This window comes from Acomys minous (assembly GCF_964271855.1).
Source record: "Acomys minous genome assembly, chromosome: 11".
NCBI classification, from domain to species: domain Eukaryota; kingdom Metazoa; phylum Chordata; class Mammalia; order Rodentia; family Muridae; genus Acomys; species Acomys minous.
In genome coordinates, this window is record NC_140492.1 from 47,456,656 (window position 1) to 47,475,066 (window position 18,411).

At 41.1% G+C, this 18,411-nt stretch overlaps 1 protein-coding gene across 4 annotated transcripts; it reads left to right on the forward strand.

Annotated features, from left to right (window-relative positions):
* The first annotated feature begins 61 nt into the window (after positions 1-61).
* On the forward strand, positions 62-17,758 carry SLC35A5 (solute carrier family 35 member A5). Of its 4 annotated transcripts, none has more exons than XM_084800861.1 (7): positions 62-271; positions 1,052-1,237; positions 6,877-6,975; positions 7,997-8,130; positions 11,233-11,300; positions 13,937-14,717; positions 16,233-17,758. In XM_084800861.1, the coding sequence occupies exons 2-7, from the start codon at positions 1,072-1,074 to the stop codon at positions 16,296-16,298; spliced, it is 1,314 nt and encodes a 437-aa protein (XP_084656987.1). In that variant the 5' UTR covers positions 62-271; positions 1,052-1,071; the 3' UTR covers positions 16,299-17,758. The 4 variants fall into 4 exon arrangements, with proteins under 4 accessions (XP_084656987.1, XP_084656986.1, XP_084656985.1 ...); XM_084800859.1 differs by lacking the exon at positions 62-271 and adding an exon at positions 284-497 and having other exon boundaries at positions 8,000-8,130; XM_084800858.1 differs by lacking the exon at positions 62-271 and adding an exon at positions 285-497.
* The last annotated feature ends 653 nt before the right edge of the window (positions 17,759-18,411 follow it).

Sequence of the window (18,411 nt, forward strand, 5' to 3'; positions counted from 1 at the left end):
GGCCCGCCCCCCGGAAGCGCCGGAGAGAACACGCCTGCGCAATGGGCGCGCGGGCGGCTCTTCCCTGCGGGGTGGTTCTCGGCTTTGTGTTCCAGCACTGGAAGCCGGCGGTGGCAGCGGGAGGAGGGTGTTTTTCCGCCTTCGTCCCCGGCTCATAGTCTCCCTACCAATGGGCCTTGAAAACCTACTGCTGCTACTACGGAGCTAGGCAGTCACTGTCTCAGCTCTATGATGTCCGTTCTTCCACTAGAACCTTGCCTGAGCGACTGAGGTAACCGCAGGCAGTGATGCTCGTGCGTGCGAGGGGCGAGGGCGCCGCCCGCTATTCCTATTGCGCATGTGTGGGAGGGTTTCCCTGACAGCGAGAAAACCTGGCGGTGGTGGAGGGGTGCTGACCCATTGGCCTTCTGTACGCCTGCGCCCAGCTGGCCTCAAGTTTGGACCTCTGTCTGTGGTCCTCGACGGCTCTATGTACCCATCCACCTTGTGCGCTTTGGGCAAGTATTTACCCTGCCTTGAGTTCCGTGTCCACCTGTCGGTAAAAGGCTGACCACTTAAGCTCCACTGACCCAAGATTAGCCTTTGGTCCCTGTCCTGGTTCAGTAAAAGTCATTAGCCATTAGCCGTTTCTCAACTATTTGCATTGGGGTCGTTACTGTATAAGAATCATTCCCAGCAAGCGCTTTTTCTACTCCTCTGAAGGAACAGCTGCAACTGAGAGGGAACCAAAGAACGAAAGCAAGCAAGCAAACAAACAAAAACCCGCGATTCCAAAATTTATTCATTCTGGAGAAAAGTTAATATTGAATAAACTGCTTTTCTGCAGTCCTGAACTGTAGATTACTTGCTTTGTAACTTATTTCCAATCTGGCCGCAACCTTTCTGCCTCGAGAAGTACCTCCCTTATCAGATATTGGCAGTGTCTATTGTTTCCTTTAAGTTTTCTCTGTCCTGTGCTGTCGAAGTTCCGACTTAGTCGTGGCCAAACATCTACAGGTCCCCCCTTCTGTTATGCACAGTCTACAGTATTTGCTTTGTGCTTTCTCCTTAGGTCTGCCAACAGGGTTGCTCATGAAAGTATTCTTTTTAAGACAATTAAAAACCAGTGGGATGGAACGAAAATGCTTCAGACGTCCTGGGTTCAGCCCACCAGCGCTGTACACATTCCTGCTGGGGGTTATATTCATTACTTTAAGTTCAAGTCGCATCTTACTGGTAAAATACTCTGCCAATGAAGGTGAGTTAAGATGTGGGCGACGTGCATGGGGTACTCTTAATCACCTGTCTGTGGTATCCTTATGAATAAATTATACATGACAACCTTTTAAAGTACAATGTGTTGTGTGAATGGTAAAATGTATTTAATTTTTATACTTCAACCTTGTGCTCTTTGGCAAGAATGTTTTGACCCTGGATGAAATTTGAATCATTCAAGTGCAAAGTTAAACACACTGTATAGTCCGCCCAACAAGCATTTCTGGATTCCCTGCAAAATGTACACTTGTAGCTTCTTTGGAAATAACAATATGTTGTTTAGTTCCTTGGCATTTGTGAGTTAATATAGTTACTTTATCAATGGGACAGTAAAAATTAAAAGTTTGGTATATATGTATATACATATATATTTTTTCAGGAAGTCCTTTTTTTAATGTAAGGTTTTATGCAGATATTTCCACAAAACTGCAACGGTTACTTCTGAACTATTGAGAGCTATGAAATCATGACATTGTGACTTTTAATGGTCTGCTTAGGGCTCCTACCTATGAATATAAGTTTTAACTTCAGTTAATATTTACCTTTCAAGCCCTAGGCTAAGTTTTAATCGTCTCTTAATTTCTTTCCTCGTTGCTCTAACAAAAAATACCTGACCAAAGCAGGTTAGGGCAAGGAAGAAGGTTGGTTTTGGCTCACTGACAGGGAAGTCAGGGTGGCAGGCGCTTGTAGCAGTTACTCACATGGCATCCATAGGCATCAAGCAGGAGGAGAGAAAATTTGCTTGGAGCTGAAGAGATGGCTCAGCAGGAAGAACTCTGGCTGCTCCTGTCAAGAGTTCCTGAGTCCAGTTCCCAGCATGCACCTGGCAACCAACAGTAACTGCAGCCCCAGAGAATTGAAATGTACTACCCCAACCCAAATCTCTTAACTTTACTTCTTACACTATATTTTCCTGCCACCTGGCTATAATCCTTCAAATAATTTCTTATTCTCCCAGACTCTAAACCACTAGTCCCAGCAACTTCCCATGGCATAAGAAACCTCCTGCTGGCCTCCATGATGCATTCAGGCAAAACATCCATTAACATAATACAAAGGAAAAACACTTTTAAATAGTCACACCCAACTCACTTTCACTTTATTTAGTCTAGGACCCCAGTCTATGAAATGCTGTTTCCCACAAGTAAGGTGGGTGTTTCCACCTCAGCTGTTCTAATTAACATAGTCCCTTACAGGCATGCCCAGGATCGAAGCTAATCTACATAGTTCCTCACAGATGTGACCAGAGGCCCAGTCCCTGAAATGGTTCTAGATCCTTGGTAATATTAGCCATCACAATTGTAGAGTTCCAAGTGCATAAGATACAGACAGTGAGATAAACATGTAAATGCATTATAAAAGTTCAGTCTAAGAAATGGAATAAAAGGGCTAGGTCCAAGATGCAGAGATAGTCCGTGAAAAAGTAATGAGTATGCCTGCGTAAGGGTGATGGGGCGCGCATAGGGAGCAGGGGACGCTTTCTAACTAGGTGACAGTTGATTCAGCAGAAAAGCAGGGATATGGGATATTGAAAGCAAAGACAACAACTTCTAAAGAAAGGAACAGAGGGAAAAGAACAAAGGGAGCTGGGAGAGAATTCGTAGTAAAGAGTTGCTGGGCAATGATGGCACACACCTCTAATCCCAGCACTTGGGAGGCAGAGGCAAGTAGAGTTCTGTGTCTAGAGGCAGTTTCAGGACAGCCAAGGCTACACACAGAGAAACCCTTGTTTTGATGGCCTAGGGCAAATAAGAAATACTTGAAGATTATAGCTGGGTGCCAGTAGAACAGCCTGGGGAAAGGCTAGTTAGTTAGCTGCGTACTGAAAGTCAAGCCACAGGTGATGAAGACTAACTAACTGTGCCCTCAGAATAGAGAGGACAGAGTCAAGAAGCATTCAAAGCACACAAAAATATGTGATTGGACCCTGTCTTCAGTGTGAGGATTAAAGACGATAGTTCAAACCTTTCGAACCTCAAAACTTTCAAGTTGCAAGTAGTTTGATAGTGTTTTTAGCTTGCCATGGACCAGCTCAGTCAGGAAAAGGTCCCTGGGAATGGGAGGGCTTGGAGCGTCAGTTTACACAAGGTAAAGCGTTGACAAACAGACAAAAAACTCAAGATCAAGTCTGTACCTCAGTGTGTTTTTTTAAGCAAGCAGTCTACAGTTAAATACATTTTTTCTTTTGAAACGGGGGGTTCGTTATGGTTACAGTTTTTATGGTGTAGGTTTAATAGAGTCAGTGAGCAATCAAGCACACACAGCACAGGTACAGATAGTTTTGTCATAATTTGAAGTACAACTTTAGACGTCATCGTTCTTAAGCAGTTAGCTTGGTATCAGTACACGGATGCATTTTTCATCAGAGCTCAGCGTTCTCTTACTAATTATACAGCACCTGGTGCTGAGGTCACGGGAATCAAAGTAGTTTTTTTGAAACACTCTGTTTTTTGGTAAATGTCACAAGATGACTAATTCTTAGCTATGTTTCTTTGGTAAGTGGAGAAGACCAGCGGAGCTTGGCGAAGAACTTTAAGCTTGAACGGTCCCTGGCTGCAGCCCCATGGTAGCAGTGTTCCGTAGCAACGTGTGTACCTGAAAAAGGTCCTGACCTGGGAGTGAAGTCTAAGAAATAGGATAGAGGGAATGAAGTTTTAAGAAATAGGATAGTGACAGAGAATTGCCAGCACAATGAGAGAAGAAAACAACTGTAATCAGATTTCTTCTGTCAGGAACATCAACCCCAATCCAGGAGATTCTGCCCTTTTCTGGGGTCTTAGTCTCAGGCCTGTGTAGTACTTGTCACACAGACTCCACTGGAGGAGTGACATTGGCTGAAATATGAGGATTGTTAGTAGGAAAAGTAAGTTGGGTCAAATGTGGGGGGGAAAGTTACTCTTAAGTTATTTCCCTGCCATGAGGTCAGAGGCTGTGTCCTATTTACTGCAATGTCTTACAGTGCCTAGCACAAATGCACATAAAGAAAATGCCTTGGAGTAGAAGGAGGTAGTTACTCACAGATGTATTCAGTGAGCTCCAAACTAAACGTTGTAGGATTTAGATCTCAGTTATTGCTGAATTGGTGTTTAAGACTCTAGGAGCAGATGAGAAAACAAGAGAAGTGGAGATTACATTTAAATGGGACGGCAATATTCCAGACACCATTAAGAAGACCTCGTTAGAGCTGGGTGCCAGTGTCACATACATTTGATATGTTTTTTAACCCCAGGAGTTGAGTGGTAAAGGCAGGAGGATCACAGGAGGCAAGAGAACTTCTAGAGTCTGAGCTATACACAGGCTTGCTAGTGGCCTGGGAGACAAAGAGGGTTGGAAAGGGGAAGAGAGGCGGGGACTGCCACCCCCTCCCATCACATGCTTTAGTTACTTGTTGCTGTGAATATAAAAGCTAGCAAAAGCAGCTGAGGAAGGGAGGGTTAATTTAAGCCTACATTATGAGATGAAGTGCATCTTGGCAGGGAAAACATAAAGGTGTGAGTGAGGCAGCTGGTCCTACTGAATCCACAGGAAACAGAGAGGTGAATCCTATCAGAGAGTTCACTCTCTTCCTTTCGCCTTCTTATTCAATCTGGACCCAACATCTTCGAGTACTTTACACATTCAAGGTTATCTTTCCTTACTGTAAACATCTCTGGAAACATTCCTACAAATGCACCTAGAGGCATGTCAAAGGGGATTCAACATCTAATAAAGATAACAGTGAAGATTAACCAATTAACCACAAGAAAATAGACAAAATTGCCATACCGGATAAAGGTACAAATTACCTCAAGCCGAATAACATCTGTAACTAGAAGATAATTGCTTATCAGAAAACAAGTAACTTGAAGCAGACAATAGTGACACACACCTTCAATCACAGCACTTGGGAGGCAGAGAAAAAGGAGCCCTGAGTTTGTGGCCAGCCTGGTCTATAGAGCTAGTTCCGGGACAGCCAAGGCTACACAAGGAAACGGTGTCTTGAAAAACAAACAACAAAACAAAAGAGAAAAAGAAAGAAAAGTAGTAACTTGAATATACCAGTAGAGTAAGAAACCAAATGGATGCTGACTGATAAGGTTTTATGGGGAGGAGAATGTAGCATAGGGCCTGGTGTCTTACATTTTATTTATCAAATTTTAAGCTTTCTGAATGCTAAAAAGGGACAATTATTAGGAGAACAAAGGAGCTAGCTGAAATCAAAGTGAAATCAAACTGATCTCTGAGAAGAGCCAATTTTGACAGGAGAAAGGGCATGGTCCTTTTCCCTGAGACTAGCGGAAAACCACTTCTAAGTATGTGTAAGATTAGTGGACTGAGGCTGTCCATGCTATCGCACAGTTTGGGAACATCTGAGCGGAACGCCAGAAGCAATAGCAAAAGCAGGGTAAAGAACATTGACAAAGGTTTGGCCATTGTGATCTGAAGCCCCTCCCTACCCACTTCCTGGTGTTACATTTTAGTTGTTTGATTATCATAAAGATTATGAAAAGTATCTTTTGAGGCTAAGATGTGATTTAAGTCTACCTTTGCACTGAGTAAAGGGAGGAAGTATTCCAACTAGGCTTCGAATAGTTGAACAAGCCAATACCTGCATTCAGGTGGACATTTACTAAATGCCAGCTACATGAATGTGACCAAAGCCTGGTGTTATTGTCATAAGACATTTACTTTCTAAGAATATGGCATAAGCATAATAAATAATTACAATACAGTTTGTCAAGTGCTGTTGTGCAGATCGATTGATTGTGCCTAGAAACAGACAAGTAGTCAATTTGTCCTATGTTGAATGTTCCAGGGAATCTGCAGAAAGGGGGGGGGGGTATCCTGGTGAAAGAAGGTTACATTGGCAAGCCTCCTGCCATGGTTTGCCAAGTTTCAATATGACTAAGAGAAGCAACCAAATGTTTGTAATGAGAGAGGGAAATGCATTTCTAAAAATAGTAGTTAATAAAGATTCTGTTTGTCCTTGTCACTATTATAAAGCAAGTTGTCATTAAGTATTTAGAAAAGACAGGTAATAACTAAGATCAAGGCGTGCTAACCAAACGTCACTCTTACGTCAGTTGACCTATTACCCAGGATATGCTTTATAAATGGTTACTGGGTGTGATAACCCAAGTTACTTCCTCTCAGCCTTAAAAGCAGCAGAGTCCTTTACCAGATAGCTTTTTTTTTTTCACCCAAGTTTCCCATGTGTGCCAGGGGCGGGGGAGCCAAGCAGTGCTCCTGTGTGTACAGTGATAAGGAACCAGGTTGGAAACATCTGAGCTAAGGAAATGCCACAGGCAACGTATACCGTGATTTTTTGGTAAGGCAAACGAGTCAGGCTTGAAGAATCACAAGCTGCGTACTAATTCAGCTGGTAAACTGATAACTTGATGAGTCAGGTGCTGAATGCCAATTATCGATTTAGAAGTCAGTCTCTGCTCTCCTTCCCATGGAGCTGTCTCAGCCCTTGATCCTAACCTCCCAACATCCAAAGGTTAAGAAAAGCTGGGCCAGCCAGAAGACGTTTACGGTAGCGAGTATTAAATTTGAGCTTTTAAATTTAAAATGTATTAATCACATATAAAAGCATGCAGAATAAACTTAATAGTTTTAATTTTTCCTGTTACATTTCAGAGAACAAGTATGACTACCTCCCTACTACAGTGAATGTGTGCTCAGAGCTCATGAAGCTGGTTCTCTGTATGCTTGTGTCACTCTGTGTCATAAAGAAAGGTAATTACCAAACTACTGTGTATCTGCTAAAGTACTCTATCAAACAGCATCAGAACTGCCGCAATGTTTATAATTTAGTCTAGTCCAAGCATAAGTATGTTTTATAGGTAGGGAAACGGGATCTAAGAAAATGTTACATTTTCTTAGGAAAATGTAGGAAGGAAGGGAGCTAGGAGAGTTGCCATTTTATTCCCAGTGTCCCACCTCATCACTTGCTCCTGGAGGGCTGTACGCAGTGGATCTGTATTCATTTTCTGTCTCGGTTTCCCAGCCATAGGCTTTGGCACTATAGCTTTACTCGTTCTTCTCATGTAAGCTAAACACTGCTTTTAGAGCATTAAAGAGCTTACACAGGAAGTCCTTGCACACCAGAGAGTTTCAGTCTGTGGTGAGTTCCTAGTTACCTGAGTGCATTTCGTAATTCTATGAAATTTGTACATTGCTTGGAGGATTTATATTTAATCTCTCTCTCTCTCTCCTTCTCTCTCTCTCTCTCTCCATTATTATATTTTATTGCAGCATGCCTTCCTAAGTCTCTAGAAAACTTGAATGGGAATAATAGCTAAAACCAGGATTAGTAAAAATCAACCATCTCATCGTCAGTGTATATAAGTTTTCACTTACTAGTTCCCTTCTGTGGTCACCACTTGAGGGGAAAGTGAAAGAATTAAGACTCCGTTTTCCTTTCCTACTTACTCTAACCTGTATGTTCAGAGAAGTCAACAACACAGTGTATCTGGAGACACCTTAAGTGATGCTTCTGCTTTGAGTTAGGAGGAGTTATGATTCTGTTTTGCTAAGGGTCTGGCTGGTTGCTCATTGGCACAGGTGGAGGAAAAAAGCGATACCAATAAATGACATGTTGCTTTTACTTCTATGGACTTGAAGTCACTTACAGAGGCCATGTAATAAAGCCTGTTTTATAAACTTGTACTAGTAATCAAGGTTAGTGTACTTTCAGTGGAAACAGAAAGCATTCTTGAGGAAGGTGATTTGTATGAATGTATATTTCTTTCTTCAGAAGAGCGTCAAAGTAGACATTTGAGGTGTACTTCTTGGAAAGAATTCTCAAGTTTCATGAAGTGGTCTGTTCCTGCCTTTCTCTACTTCCTGGATAACTTGATTGTCTTCTACGTCCTGTCCTATCTTCAGCCGGTAAGTAACAGTAACAGAGGAAATGCCACCGAGAAGATACAGAGAAGTGAGTCCCAAACCCATCCACTTGTTCTCTTTCCCACTGCCCTTCCTGAGGTTTTCTAGAACCATCTGATACTAATTTACCTGGCTGTGCCTGATGTTCACATTGTTAATGATTCATGTGCAGGCTGCTGAGTGGGTAGAGGGCATTTGCTCCCAGGCACAAGGCCTCCTAAGCCACCCTGACCAGTCTGCCCTTTAGTTTGAGTTACCCTATAACCACTCAAGACCTCACTCAGATTTCCAGTATTAACTCAGGATATAATACAGTTGTTGGACTTGCCTTTGTTCCACCTGTTTTAATGTTATACTTTTTATTCATGTATGTGTTTGTGCATGTATATGTATACACATGTGCCACGGCACAAAAGTGGAGGTCAGAGAACAACTTGTGGACGTCGCTTCTCTCCTTTCACTATATGGATCCCAAGATCAAACTCAGGTCATGGGACTTGGCTCTAAGCGCCTTTTCCCTTCTTGCTGGCCCCTTTTATGTTAATCTTATCTACAGATTCATCAAGAGTGTGAAATTGCATCAATTCAACTTATAACACTGAGACTATTCACCTCTGGTACATCTTGTGTATCAGCTTTGGAAGGCATTGGTAGCCACAATTAAAAGTCTTCTGCTTGGCCAGTGACTCATGGCTTTAATCCTAGCTAGCACTTCGAAGGCAGCGACAGGCAGATCTCTGAGAATTTGAGGCCAACCTAGTCTACATAGTGAGGTCCAGAGCATCCAGGGCTATGTAGAAAGATGCTTACTCAAAAACAAACAAACAAACAAAAAACTATTTTCTACTTTTACCTAGAGTCAGTTTGGATTCCATTGCTCCCCTCCCCCAAAATTTTTTTAAATGAGGGTTTTTATTGCCTATGTTGTGTTCTTAAGTTTTTAAAAGATAATACAATTAGGCACTTTAATCATAAATAGTATTTTTATTGGAACAGAACCATTATGTAAAACCTCCCAGATGTGTTTTAGAAACAAATAAAGGAGGGGCGGGAGCACTAGAAGATAGTAGGGATCAAGAGCGTGGCGCACTCTGCACATGGAAACCTCTATAACTTCGAAGGCCCTGTTTGCTCTTGGTTTCAATTTTGCTGTCTATAAAATAGAAGAAAAAATGCTAACTCAGCCCAAAGGCAGGGCGTAGGCCAGCTGAGCACCTGTGTTCCTGTCTATTCTGTGTCTGCATGAGAGTAAGTGAGAAGTCAGCTCATGTAGCGTGCCTTCTTCTCAGTCCTTCTTTCCACGTTTTCAGACTTGATAAGTTCGGTCACAGCAACATGATTATACACACTCAATAATAAATATTATTATTTTGTATTGGAAACCAACAGATTAGCTGTACCCTTTCCTCCATGCCCAGTATTGAGCAAAATTGCAACTTCCTTATTCTTCTTCCGTATTTATTGCTTGGGTCTTCCTGATCAGCTGCAACCACAATATTATGAAACAACATATGATTTATTCTGTGTATTTCTTGCCAAGTTCTACTTAAGGATTTAAATAAAGGCGCATAGAAGTTTTAGGGCAAAGGATTATGATTAGATTCATTCTCCGTTGTTAACATAGGAAGTATATTCCTGTGAAGACATCCAGACTGCCTAGCTGTGTGCGTTACATGCTCCTGTGTGACTGTTCAGGGGCGCTACTTCCCTGCTCTTAGCGGCAGTTGTTCTCATCGTCTCTTCCTCTTTTCCTAACCCGAAGGTCACAAACATTTGTGTTATCGTGAGGAACACTGAGAAAATCCCTTCATCATCTACCACACAGACAACAATAAGTCATTAGGAAGCTAGAAATGTGGATTGCCCTGATTCAATCATGATACATTATGTACATGTAGTAAGTTACTATTTTTATAACTAGTAAATATATATGATTGTATTATAAATCTTACTAGCAATGTCAATAGAAAAACAGAAAAACATTAAGATTCTTAGAATTACTACTAGTTTTAGTCAGTTTTAATTTTTTATTTTTAATGATTGTAGCTGTGTTTGCTGTTATCAGTGGCCGTGAAAGACTTGAAAATCTCTGTTGTTTGTTGGATTTCTCGGTACAGGGTTTTGCTATGTCTCAGCCTACACAGGAGCTCAAGATCCTCCCGTCGTAGCCCTCTGCTTGCTAACACCACAGAGAGACAACAGCACACCTTGTTTCTCTGTGTATTCACGCGAAGTGGGAGCAAGAAGTAAAGAAAGATGAACTGGACCCTATGGTTATTGCTAAAAATACTTGTATTGCCAGATACATTTATAGAGAACAGTAATAGAATTTCATGTATTCTGAACAATACATATCTGTGTATGTGTTACTGTGTCCAATTTAAACAGAAATACGACTGTGTTCATAAAAACAAGCCACTATAAAATCTAGGTAGTACATTTCTAAGTGTTTAGAGTAATTTAGATCAATCCAGAGGACTACCTAATATGAATTCTGTTTTAAGCCATGTCATTTCAACTGGAAAACTGATTCAGTTTCTAAAAAAAAAATAAAAATGCTTAAACATGTGCCTTCATTTTCTTACCATATAGATAGGACTAACATGTGTCTTTCGCTTTGCCCATAAAGCCAATATTAAATGGCTATAAGGGGAGTATGGTTATAGCTCAGAAGTTAGGTGCATGTCTCATGTACATAGCTCTTACTTGATTCACAGAACCACGCTCAAAAACAATCATTTTTAAGAGGTCTATAAAGGGCTTTGTTGGCTGTTTAAAAAAAAAAAAGGTGTGCTTCATAAGCATGGTAACTTATTTCTAAACTTTAACCTTTACAATTTGTGTTTCTTGATCTATACATCCAGGTCATTTATACAGGCATTGCCCAGACTTAAACACATATTGTCAAATTGTGACAATAACTTGATAAACTCGCATAAATTTAACAAGCAATAAAAACAGAATTTAATCCCCCAGTGAAAAAGCTGCCCTAATAACCCTTTGCTTTGTGACTAAAAGGCTTTTGTGTCAGGTGAACTAGACGCTGGGAGGCTCTGAGGCCAGTGCTTTGCTTGGATTGTAATCCTATCTTCTCTTTCTTTCTAGGCCATGGCTGTTATCTTCTCGAATTTTAGCATTATAACAACAGCTCTTCTATTCAGGGTAGTGCTGAAGTAAGTAATTCACAGTGGAAGCATATATCATCCGTTAAAGTGGGCCAGTCTGGCTTTTGATAATTTACCCAGAATGCTGAGCTCTCAGAACCCATAGGCCAAGATTTTATTTCTCATTAGCCTTGTATATTAGATACCTTGTTTATCCAGTGTGGAAAGCAACTCTAGTGCTATCTAAATCCACTGCCATCAGGTATATGAAATATCTTGAACTTTTCAAAACTAAGATGTTTGATTACTGTTTATTGATATTTTAAGTTTTAGTGGGTGTTTTGTTTGTTTGTTTGTTTGTTTGTTTGTTTTATCTTTTTCAAGACAAGATTTTTCTGTGTAGCCTTGCCTGTCCTGGACTCAATTTGTAGACCAGGCTGGCTTCGAACTCACAGAGATCCGCCTGCTTCTGCCTCCCTGAGTGCTGGGATTACAGGTGTTTTGTTTTTAATGTTTGTTTTCTGACGAGGTCTTACTTGGTGTAACCTAGAATAGTCTTGAACTCATAATCCACCAGTTTCAACCTCCCAAGTGCTAGGATTAGCAGCCACATCAAATCCGCCAGGAGCTGCACCCTTAAGACACACTAATTCTCACTCATGTGCAGCTGCCAGCTCCTTGTGCAGGGATAAGACTGAGCACACCTTCTCGCCCCGTGCTGGCGGTTCTTTCCTCCCTTGAGCTGGCGTAGGTCTTGTGTATGCTGTCGCAACTGCTGTGAGTCCCTGTGTGCACCTGCCCTGCAGTGTCCGGAAGACACTGTTCCCTTGAAATTATTCACCAGCTCTAGCTCTCATATCCTTTCTGTTACCTCTTCCCCAGTCAGCCCTGAGCCTTGAGAAGAAGGAATATGATACAAGTTTCACAGTTAGAGCTGACAGTTCAACAAATCACCTCTTAAGCTCTGAAGTTGGACCATCTGTGGGTCTTTAGTTAATCACCATGTAGTAAAAACCAAAACCAAAACAGAACAAAAAACTCCTCTGATGAGGGTTAAGAGATAGAGTGATCCGTGGGCATAATGATGAGTTATTAGGAGCCAGCTGAGGAATACGCCCACTTGAGCCAGAGGGGTCAAAGACACCACAAGAAAATCTACAGCGTAAACTAACCCGGGCCCAAGGGGGCTCACAGAGCCTGGACCCCCAACCAAACAACTTGCATGGGGCAGGCCGAGGTCCCGTACACATGTGGCAGATGTGCAGCATGGTCATCATGTGGGTCCCTGAACAGCAGCAGTAGGGGCTGTCTCTGACTCTGCTGCCTGCCTTTGGATCCCTTTCCCCTAGCTCATGTGGAAATCAGGACAACTCTCAGAAGTTGTTTCTCTCCTTCCGCTCTGAGGTCCCAGGATCAAGGTCAGGTTGTCAGGCTTGTGTAGCCCTTTTACCTGCGGAGCCATCCACTGCCCAGATTTGTGTTCTTTCCCCTCCTCCTCCTCCTCCTCCTCCTCCTCCTCTTCCTCTTCCTCTTCCTCCTCCTCTTCTTCTTCTTCTTCTCCTTCTTCTTCTTCTTCTTCTTCTTCTTCTTCTTCTTCTTCTTCTTCTTCTTCTTCTTCTTCTTCTTCTTCTCTCTCTCTCTCTCTCTCTCTCTCTCTCTCTCTCTCTCTCTCTCTCTCTCTCTCTCTGTTTTTTTCGAGTCAGAGTTTCTCTGTGTAGCCTGGCTGTCCTGTACTCACTTTGTAGACCAGGCTGGCCTCGAACTCACAGAGATCCATGTGCCTCTGCCTCTCAGAATTCAGGTATGTGCCACCACACCTGGCTGGTTTTGGATTTCTTCTCAAGGTCTTTGCAGGCTGGAGAGCTATACCTTCTTCTTTGTTGTCTTTGCATAGAAGCTTCTATGCCCTGCCCTACAGATGGCCCTCTGGGTCGTATGTCTTACATTCTGCCATCACTTAACTGCATGGCTCTCTCCTGATTATATCTAAGCGCCCTAGAGAGGCAGGTCAAGTCTGTATCAGCCCAGTTTGCCTGTCTGTTCCATGTCTTTTGAACTCAGTAAGTTGACAAGTAGAGAAACAAGTTCATATCCTCTGTATTTCACAACTTTATTACCAGGTAAAGCAAGTAATAAAGCTTTGCTGGGTTTTAAAAGCAGAAATACTACCCAAGTATAATATTTTTCTTTTCCTTATCTTCCATTACTTTGCCATATAGTGGCTTATTATTAGCCCCATGACCCAGGAGCTAATTTTGTGTATCATGAAGTCCTTTAAGAAAGATCTATTTCATTTGGGGAAATGTATCTACATCAATTACTAAAGCTTACTCATACTGCTTTTTCTGATTCTTAGAAACTGAGCTGTCAGAATTTACAGTTTATCACAATAAAAATCACTGTGCTAGAGGCTCAAGGTAGCCCTGGAAGACAGGCAGCTGGGTTACAGCTGCACATTCAGAGGTGATCTACAGGAAGGAGCAGTTGAGAATATTCGTAAGGCATTCTGAAAGTGGATAGAGGGGTCAGGTTTGAGATGCAGACCCATCAAATTTATAGTGCACTTGAATTGTAGGGAATGCTAGCAACTGGGTGTAATTTATTCAACCAAATATTCAAGTTTCTGAATGTTCAGTAGAACAGTTAACAAGGGAAAAACAAGGTGGGAGAAGTGGTAAAATCTTATTTTCTCCCTCTTTGGATAGGCGGCATCTGAACTGGATCCAGTGGGCTTCCCTCCTGATCCTGTTTCTGTCTATCGTCGCCCTGACTGCCAGCACCAAAACCTCTCAGCATGACTTGGCAGGACATGGATTTCATCACGATGCCTTCTTCACCCCATCCAATTCCTGCCTTCATTTCAAGAAAGAATGTTCCCTAAGAGACAATTGTACAGCAAAAGAGTGGACTTTCACCGACGTCAAGTGGAACACCACAGCCAGAGTTTTTAGCCACATCCGTTTGGGCTTGGGCCATATTCTGATCATAGTTCAGTGTTTCATTTCTTCAATGGCCAATATCTATAACGAGAAGATCCTGAAGGAGGGGACCCAGCTCACTGAGAGCATATTCATACAGAATAGCAAGCTTTATTTCTTTGGCATTGTTTTTAATGGGCTGACCCTGGTCCTTCAGAGCAGTAACCGTGATCAGATTCAGAACTGTGGCTTTTTTTATGGCCACAATGCATTTTCAGTAGCCCTTATTTTTGTGACTGCCTTCCAGGGCCTTTCTGTGGCTTTTATCTTGAAATTCTTAGATAACATGTTCCATGTCTTGATGGCCCAGGTGACAACGGTCATCATCACAGCAGTGTCTGTCCTGGTCTTTGACTTCAGGCCCTCCCTGGACTTTTTCCTGGAAGCCCCATCAGTCCTTCTTTCCATATTTATTTATAATGCTAGCAAGCCTCAAAATCTAGAGTGTGCACCTCGGCAAGAAAGGGTCCGAGATCTAAGTGGCAACCTCTGGGAGCGTTCCAGTGGGGTAAGTTGTTGCAAATGCACTTTCTGCTTGTTCCTAAATTTAAAACACATTTATTCAGGAAAGAAAATAACATCAGTCTATGAGAAGGTGCATAGAGCTGTCTGACTTACAGGAGCCGTGCACTGGACTTTGGATGCTGGTAAGGACTAGGCAAACCATTGCACCTCCAGGATTTTGTGTGTTAACTCTGTAATTGTATCACATAGAATTGTAGACCTCAAAGGTACTTGTCCCTTATCTCATCCTGTCTCCCCCAGATTGATGGGCAGAGAGTGAGTTAAATGGTTTATCGACAGCAGGTAAAAGAGCTGGGAGTGGAGCTGTGTGGTCTGACTTCTAGATCCTTGCTTTCTCCACTGCACAGTGGTTGGAAAAAAGAAGTTAATCTTTTACATTGATAAATCATGTGAAAAGCTGGAACCTTAATCTTCCCTGTAGTTATATGCTTATTTCACTTATGAAAGTGATTTTTAACAAGAACTCTCTCATACAAGAATATATTCTTTTTAAAAAACAAAAATTTAGTTATTCTGAATTTATAATTTTTGTTAATACAGAGATGACCTATTTCACATCATGAGCCCATTTTACTCTTTAGAACAAACCTGTCATTTACTGGGTTCATAGCAAACCTCCAGGTGTTGGATCTCTGAGGTTTTGATACAACAGATTTTTTATTAATTTATTCATATTACATCTCAATTGTTAGCCCTTCCCTTGTATCCTCCTATTCCTCCCTCTCTCCCACTTCCCCTTTTCTCCCCTCCTCTATGTCTGTGATTGAGGGAGACCTCCTCCCCCTATATATGTGCTTAGATTAGATACAACAGATTTTAAGATTTAAAAAAAAAAAGGATGTGTCCCAGACCTTTGAAAAGTCAGCAAGAATTCACACTCCAAAGTCCTCTGTTCTTTACAGTGGTCTGGGGATAACTGCTAGCCTTATTTTTTAAGGAAAATAAAATCATATTAGGTACCAAGAATCCTGTGAATCATTGATAGTCCTTTAATCACTTCCCTCCGAGACCAGCAGGTGGTGCTCTTGGTCTGAGTTGAATGCACGTCACTTTATTTCATTAAAATTTTTTAGATTTATTTTATTGTATGTGTATGAGTGTTTTACTTGCGTGTGTATATACCATGTGCAAGCCTTGTGCCCTCAGGTAAGAAGAGGATGTCGGATTCCCCAGGGACTAGAGTTACAGCTGATTGTTATCCACAGATAGTTGTTATGTACCATGCAGGTGCTGGGAACCAAACCTGGGTCCTCTACACGAGCAATAAGTGAGCTTTCTCTCCAGTTCCCTCTTTATTTTTTGATCATCACATGTACTTCTATCTGTAGCATTTCAACTCTTCAATTTGATGAGATTATATTCACGGTTAACAAACCAAAACTCACAATTTAAAGAATAAACCTTTGCTCTATGTATTTAGTAAAGCATTCCTTTAGTGATTGTTGAAAATGAAACATTTCTAATTCTAACAAACTATTCATTTTGTGTTTCCTTTTAGGATGGAGAGGAGCTGGAAAGACTCACCAAACCCAAGAGTGATGAGTCAGATGAGGACACTTTCTAATTGTACCTGGTTGGTTGACAGCTCTCCCAAACTGTGTTTGCACATTTTCAACATTTGTGGCAATTGTCTTTTCTGATAAACTGGTCATGTTTGAAAGCATAATACTCTTTACACATATCTAACCACTGCATAAACATCTCCATCCAAGATTTATAGCAGCCACAGGGTGGCAGAGTTTTGAGACATGAACATAGGTCTAGGAGTAACCCAGTACTTGATGAGTCAACAGGATACATACGCAGATTTGTCTTCCTTGGCCTCCAGGTTCCAAAAATCATGTTAACTATACAGATATGCAAATGGAGACAGTTTGCCAGGTACTAATCATTGTGTCATATTGTCTGTGGTTCTCTCCTCCTCCTCCTCCTCCTCCTCTTCTTCTTCTTCCTCCTCTCTCCTCTCTTCTCCTTCTTCTTCTTCTTCTTCTTCTTCTTCTTCTTCTTCTTCTTCTTCTTCTTCTTCTTCTCTCTCTCTCTCTGTCTATCTCTTTATCTATATCTCTCTATCTTTCTCTGTCATTGTTATAAATATTGTCTAGATTGTCCCTCAAATTTTGAGGCCTTAGCAATAGTCATTTTGCTTTTATTAAAGCAACAGGACTCTAAAAGTTTTGGCTGAAAGACCTAAGTATCTGGCTGTGCCATAGATTTTGGATAACATCCTTTGTGATAAATATTTTTAAAGCTATTCTTCAGAAATAAAATTTTTTTGGGACTTACAAGAAAATGCAATTTTAGTCATTCCCTTTTCTTAAAGCTTTATTTACATGAAAGTTTGTGGTTGCCAAGTTATCATAATTACCATTTGTATTAAATAACCTAAGTGATTGTAGATTTGTTTGTTTACTCCATCCTCTTCAGTTTGTACATTTACAAAATCTTGGCATTATTCCTTTTTGGTGTTCAGTTACTATGTTGAGAATTAAATTGTTTTATTTTGAGTTATTAATTGAACCTTGTATCTTTGTATAATAGCCTATCCTAAAAGTCAAGATCCTGGCTTTAGGATACCTTTATAAGAATCCTTTTGTAAAAATAATGATGACGTTTAATGAAACAGAGTTGTGTTACTCTAACAGAGGGCCAGTAATCAGTAAGTCACTCCTAACTTATACCTAAGCTTATGCAAGTGCATGGTAGTTTTCAAGGTATATTTGCATGCAGCTAATTGACTCTTCATTGGTAGAGCAGTCATGTGACAGATAATTAAAACGTAAGAAAATAGAGTGATTTGTCCCAGCTAGGTGGTGATAGAAATAAATTTCAAGCCTGTGTGTTTACAAAGTCCTACACTGTAAATGTGAATTATAAGCTACCATGCAGTTTGCACATTCCTTCTTCAAGTTTCTGTGTATTTATATATAAGATATTACTATTATTATAATCCACCTGTCTACCCAGAATGATATAACTAGCAGTCATTGCTAAAACTTTTTCATTAAAATAATTACTAAACTTCTATCTTGTGTTTGTACTCTGTAATATGAGGTCAGGTGTGGAGTGCTTTTAAATTTAAAAACAAAAACAAAAAGCGGAGTAAGGCAAAAACCCAAGCAACTTAAAACTTTGTCTTTGACTAAGTCTTGGTGTGTAAAGAGTGATCGCATTCTCTATTTTGTCGTAGGCATTCTCACCAGTTACATGAAATAGGAAGAGTATATCTACAAGGTGATTGAATTTAAAGATTAGGAAGATAAGATAGAGCAGGAACAAGAGCATGCGAATCATCTTACTGAGCGGACGAAATTGCAGAGTGTCCCCTGCAGAACACAGTATAGCAAGCACAAGTGTCTAATGTGGGGTACTTTGATGATCCTTATTTATAGTTACTGTTTTACATTCGGACTTTTTGGAAAGCATTCATTGCTCACTATCAGGGTTATTCATGTTAACTTACCACTTCCTGAGGAGGCAAGCTGGAAATAAAACATCAAGTAAATTCACTGGAATACTTTTGGGGCATCACTGTTTTAAGAAGGACAGTGAAGGTGAGACGTCCAGAAGCCGTTTCCCTGGTACTGTTGGAGTCAGGCAACTGTGTGATCTGAAAAGAACAGTTGTCACACAGAAGAGGAAATAGGCATGCTTCCTACTCCAGAAACTGAATGGCAGTG

What these genes read in the sequence shown, in the direction of transcription:
- SLC35A5 (XM_084800858.1), top strand. Translation starts at nt 338, where the DNA reads ATGTGTGGGAGGGTTTCCCTGACAGCGAGAAAACCTGGCGGTGGTGGA. An exon ending in TCCTGTCCTATCTTCAGCCG is followed by an intron (nt 8,131 to 11,232) that starts GTAAGTAACAGT and finishes CTTTCTTTCTAG; the next exon opens with GCCATGGCTGTTATCTTCTC. An exon ending in CTATTCAGGGTAGTGCTGAA is followed by an intron (nt 11,301 to 13,936) that starts GTAAGTAATTCA and finishes CTCTTTGGATAG; the next exon opens with GCGGCATCTGAACTGGATCC.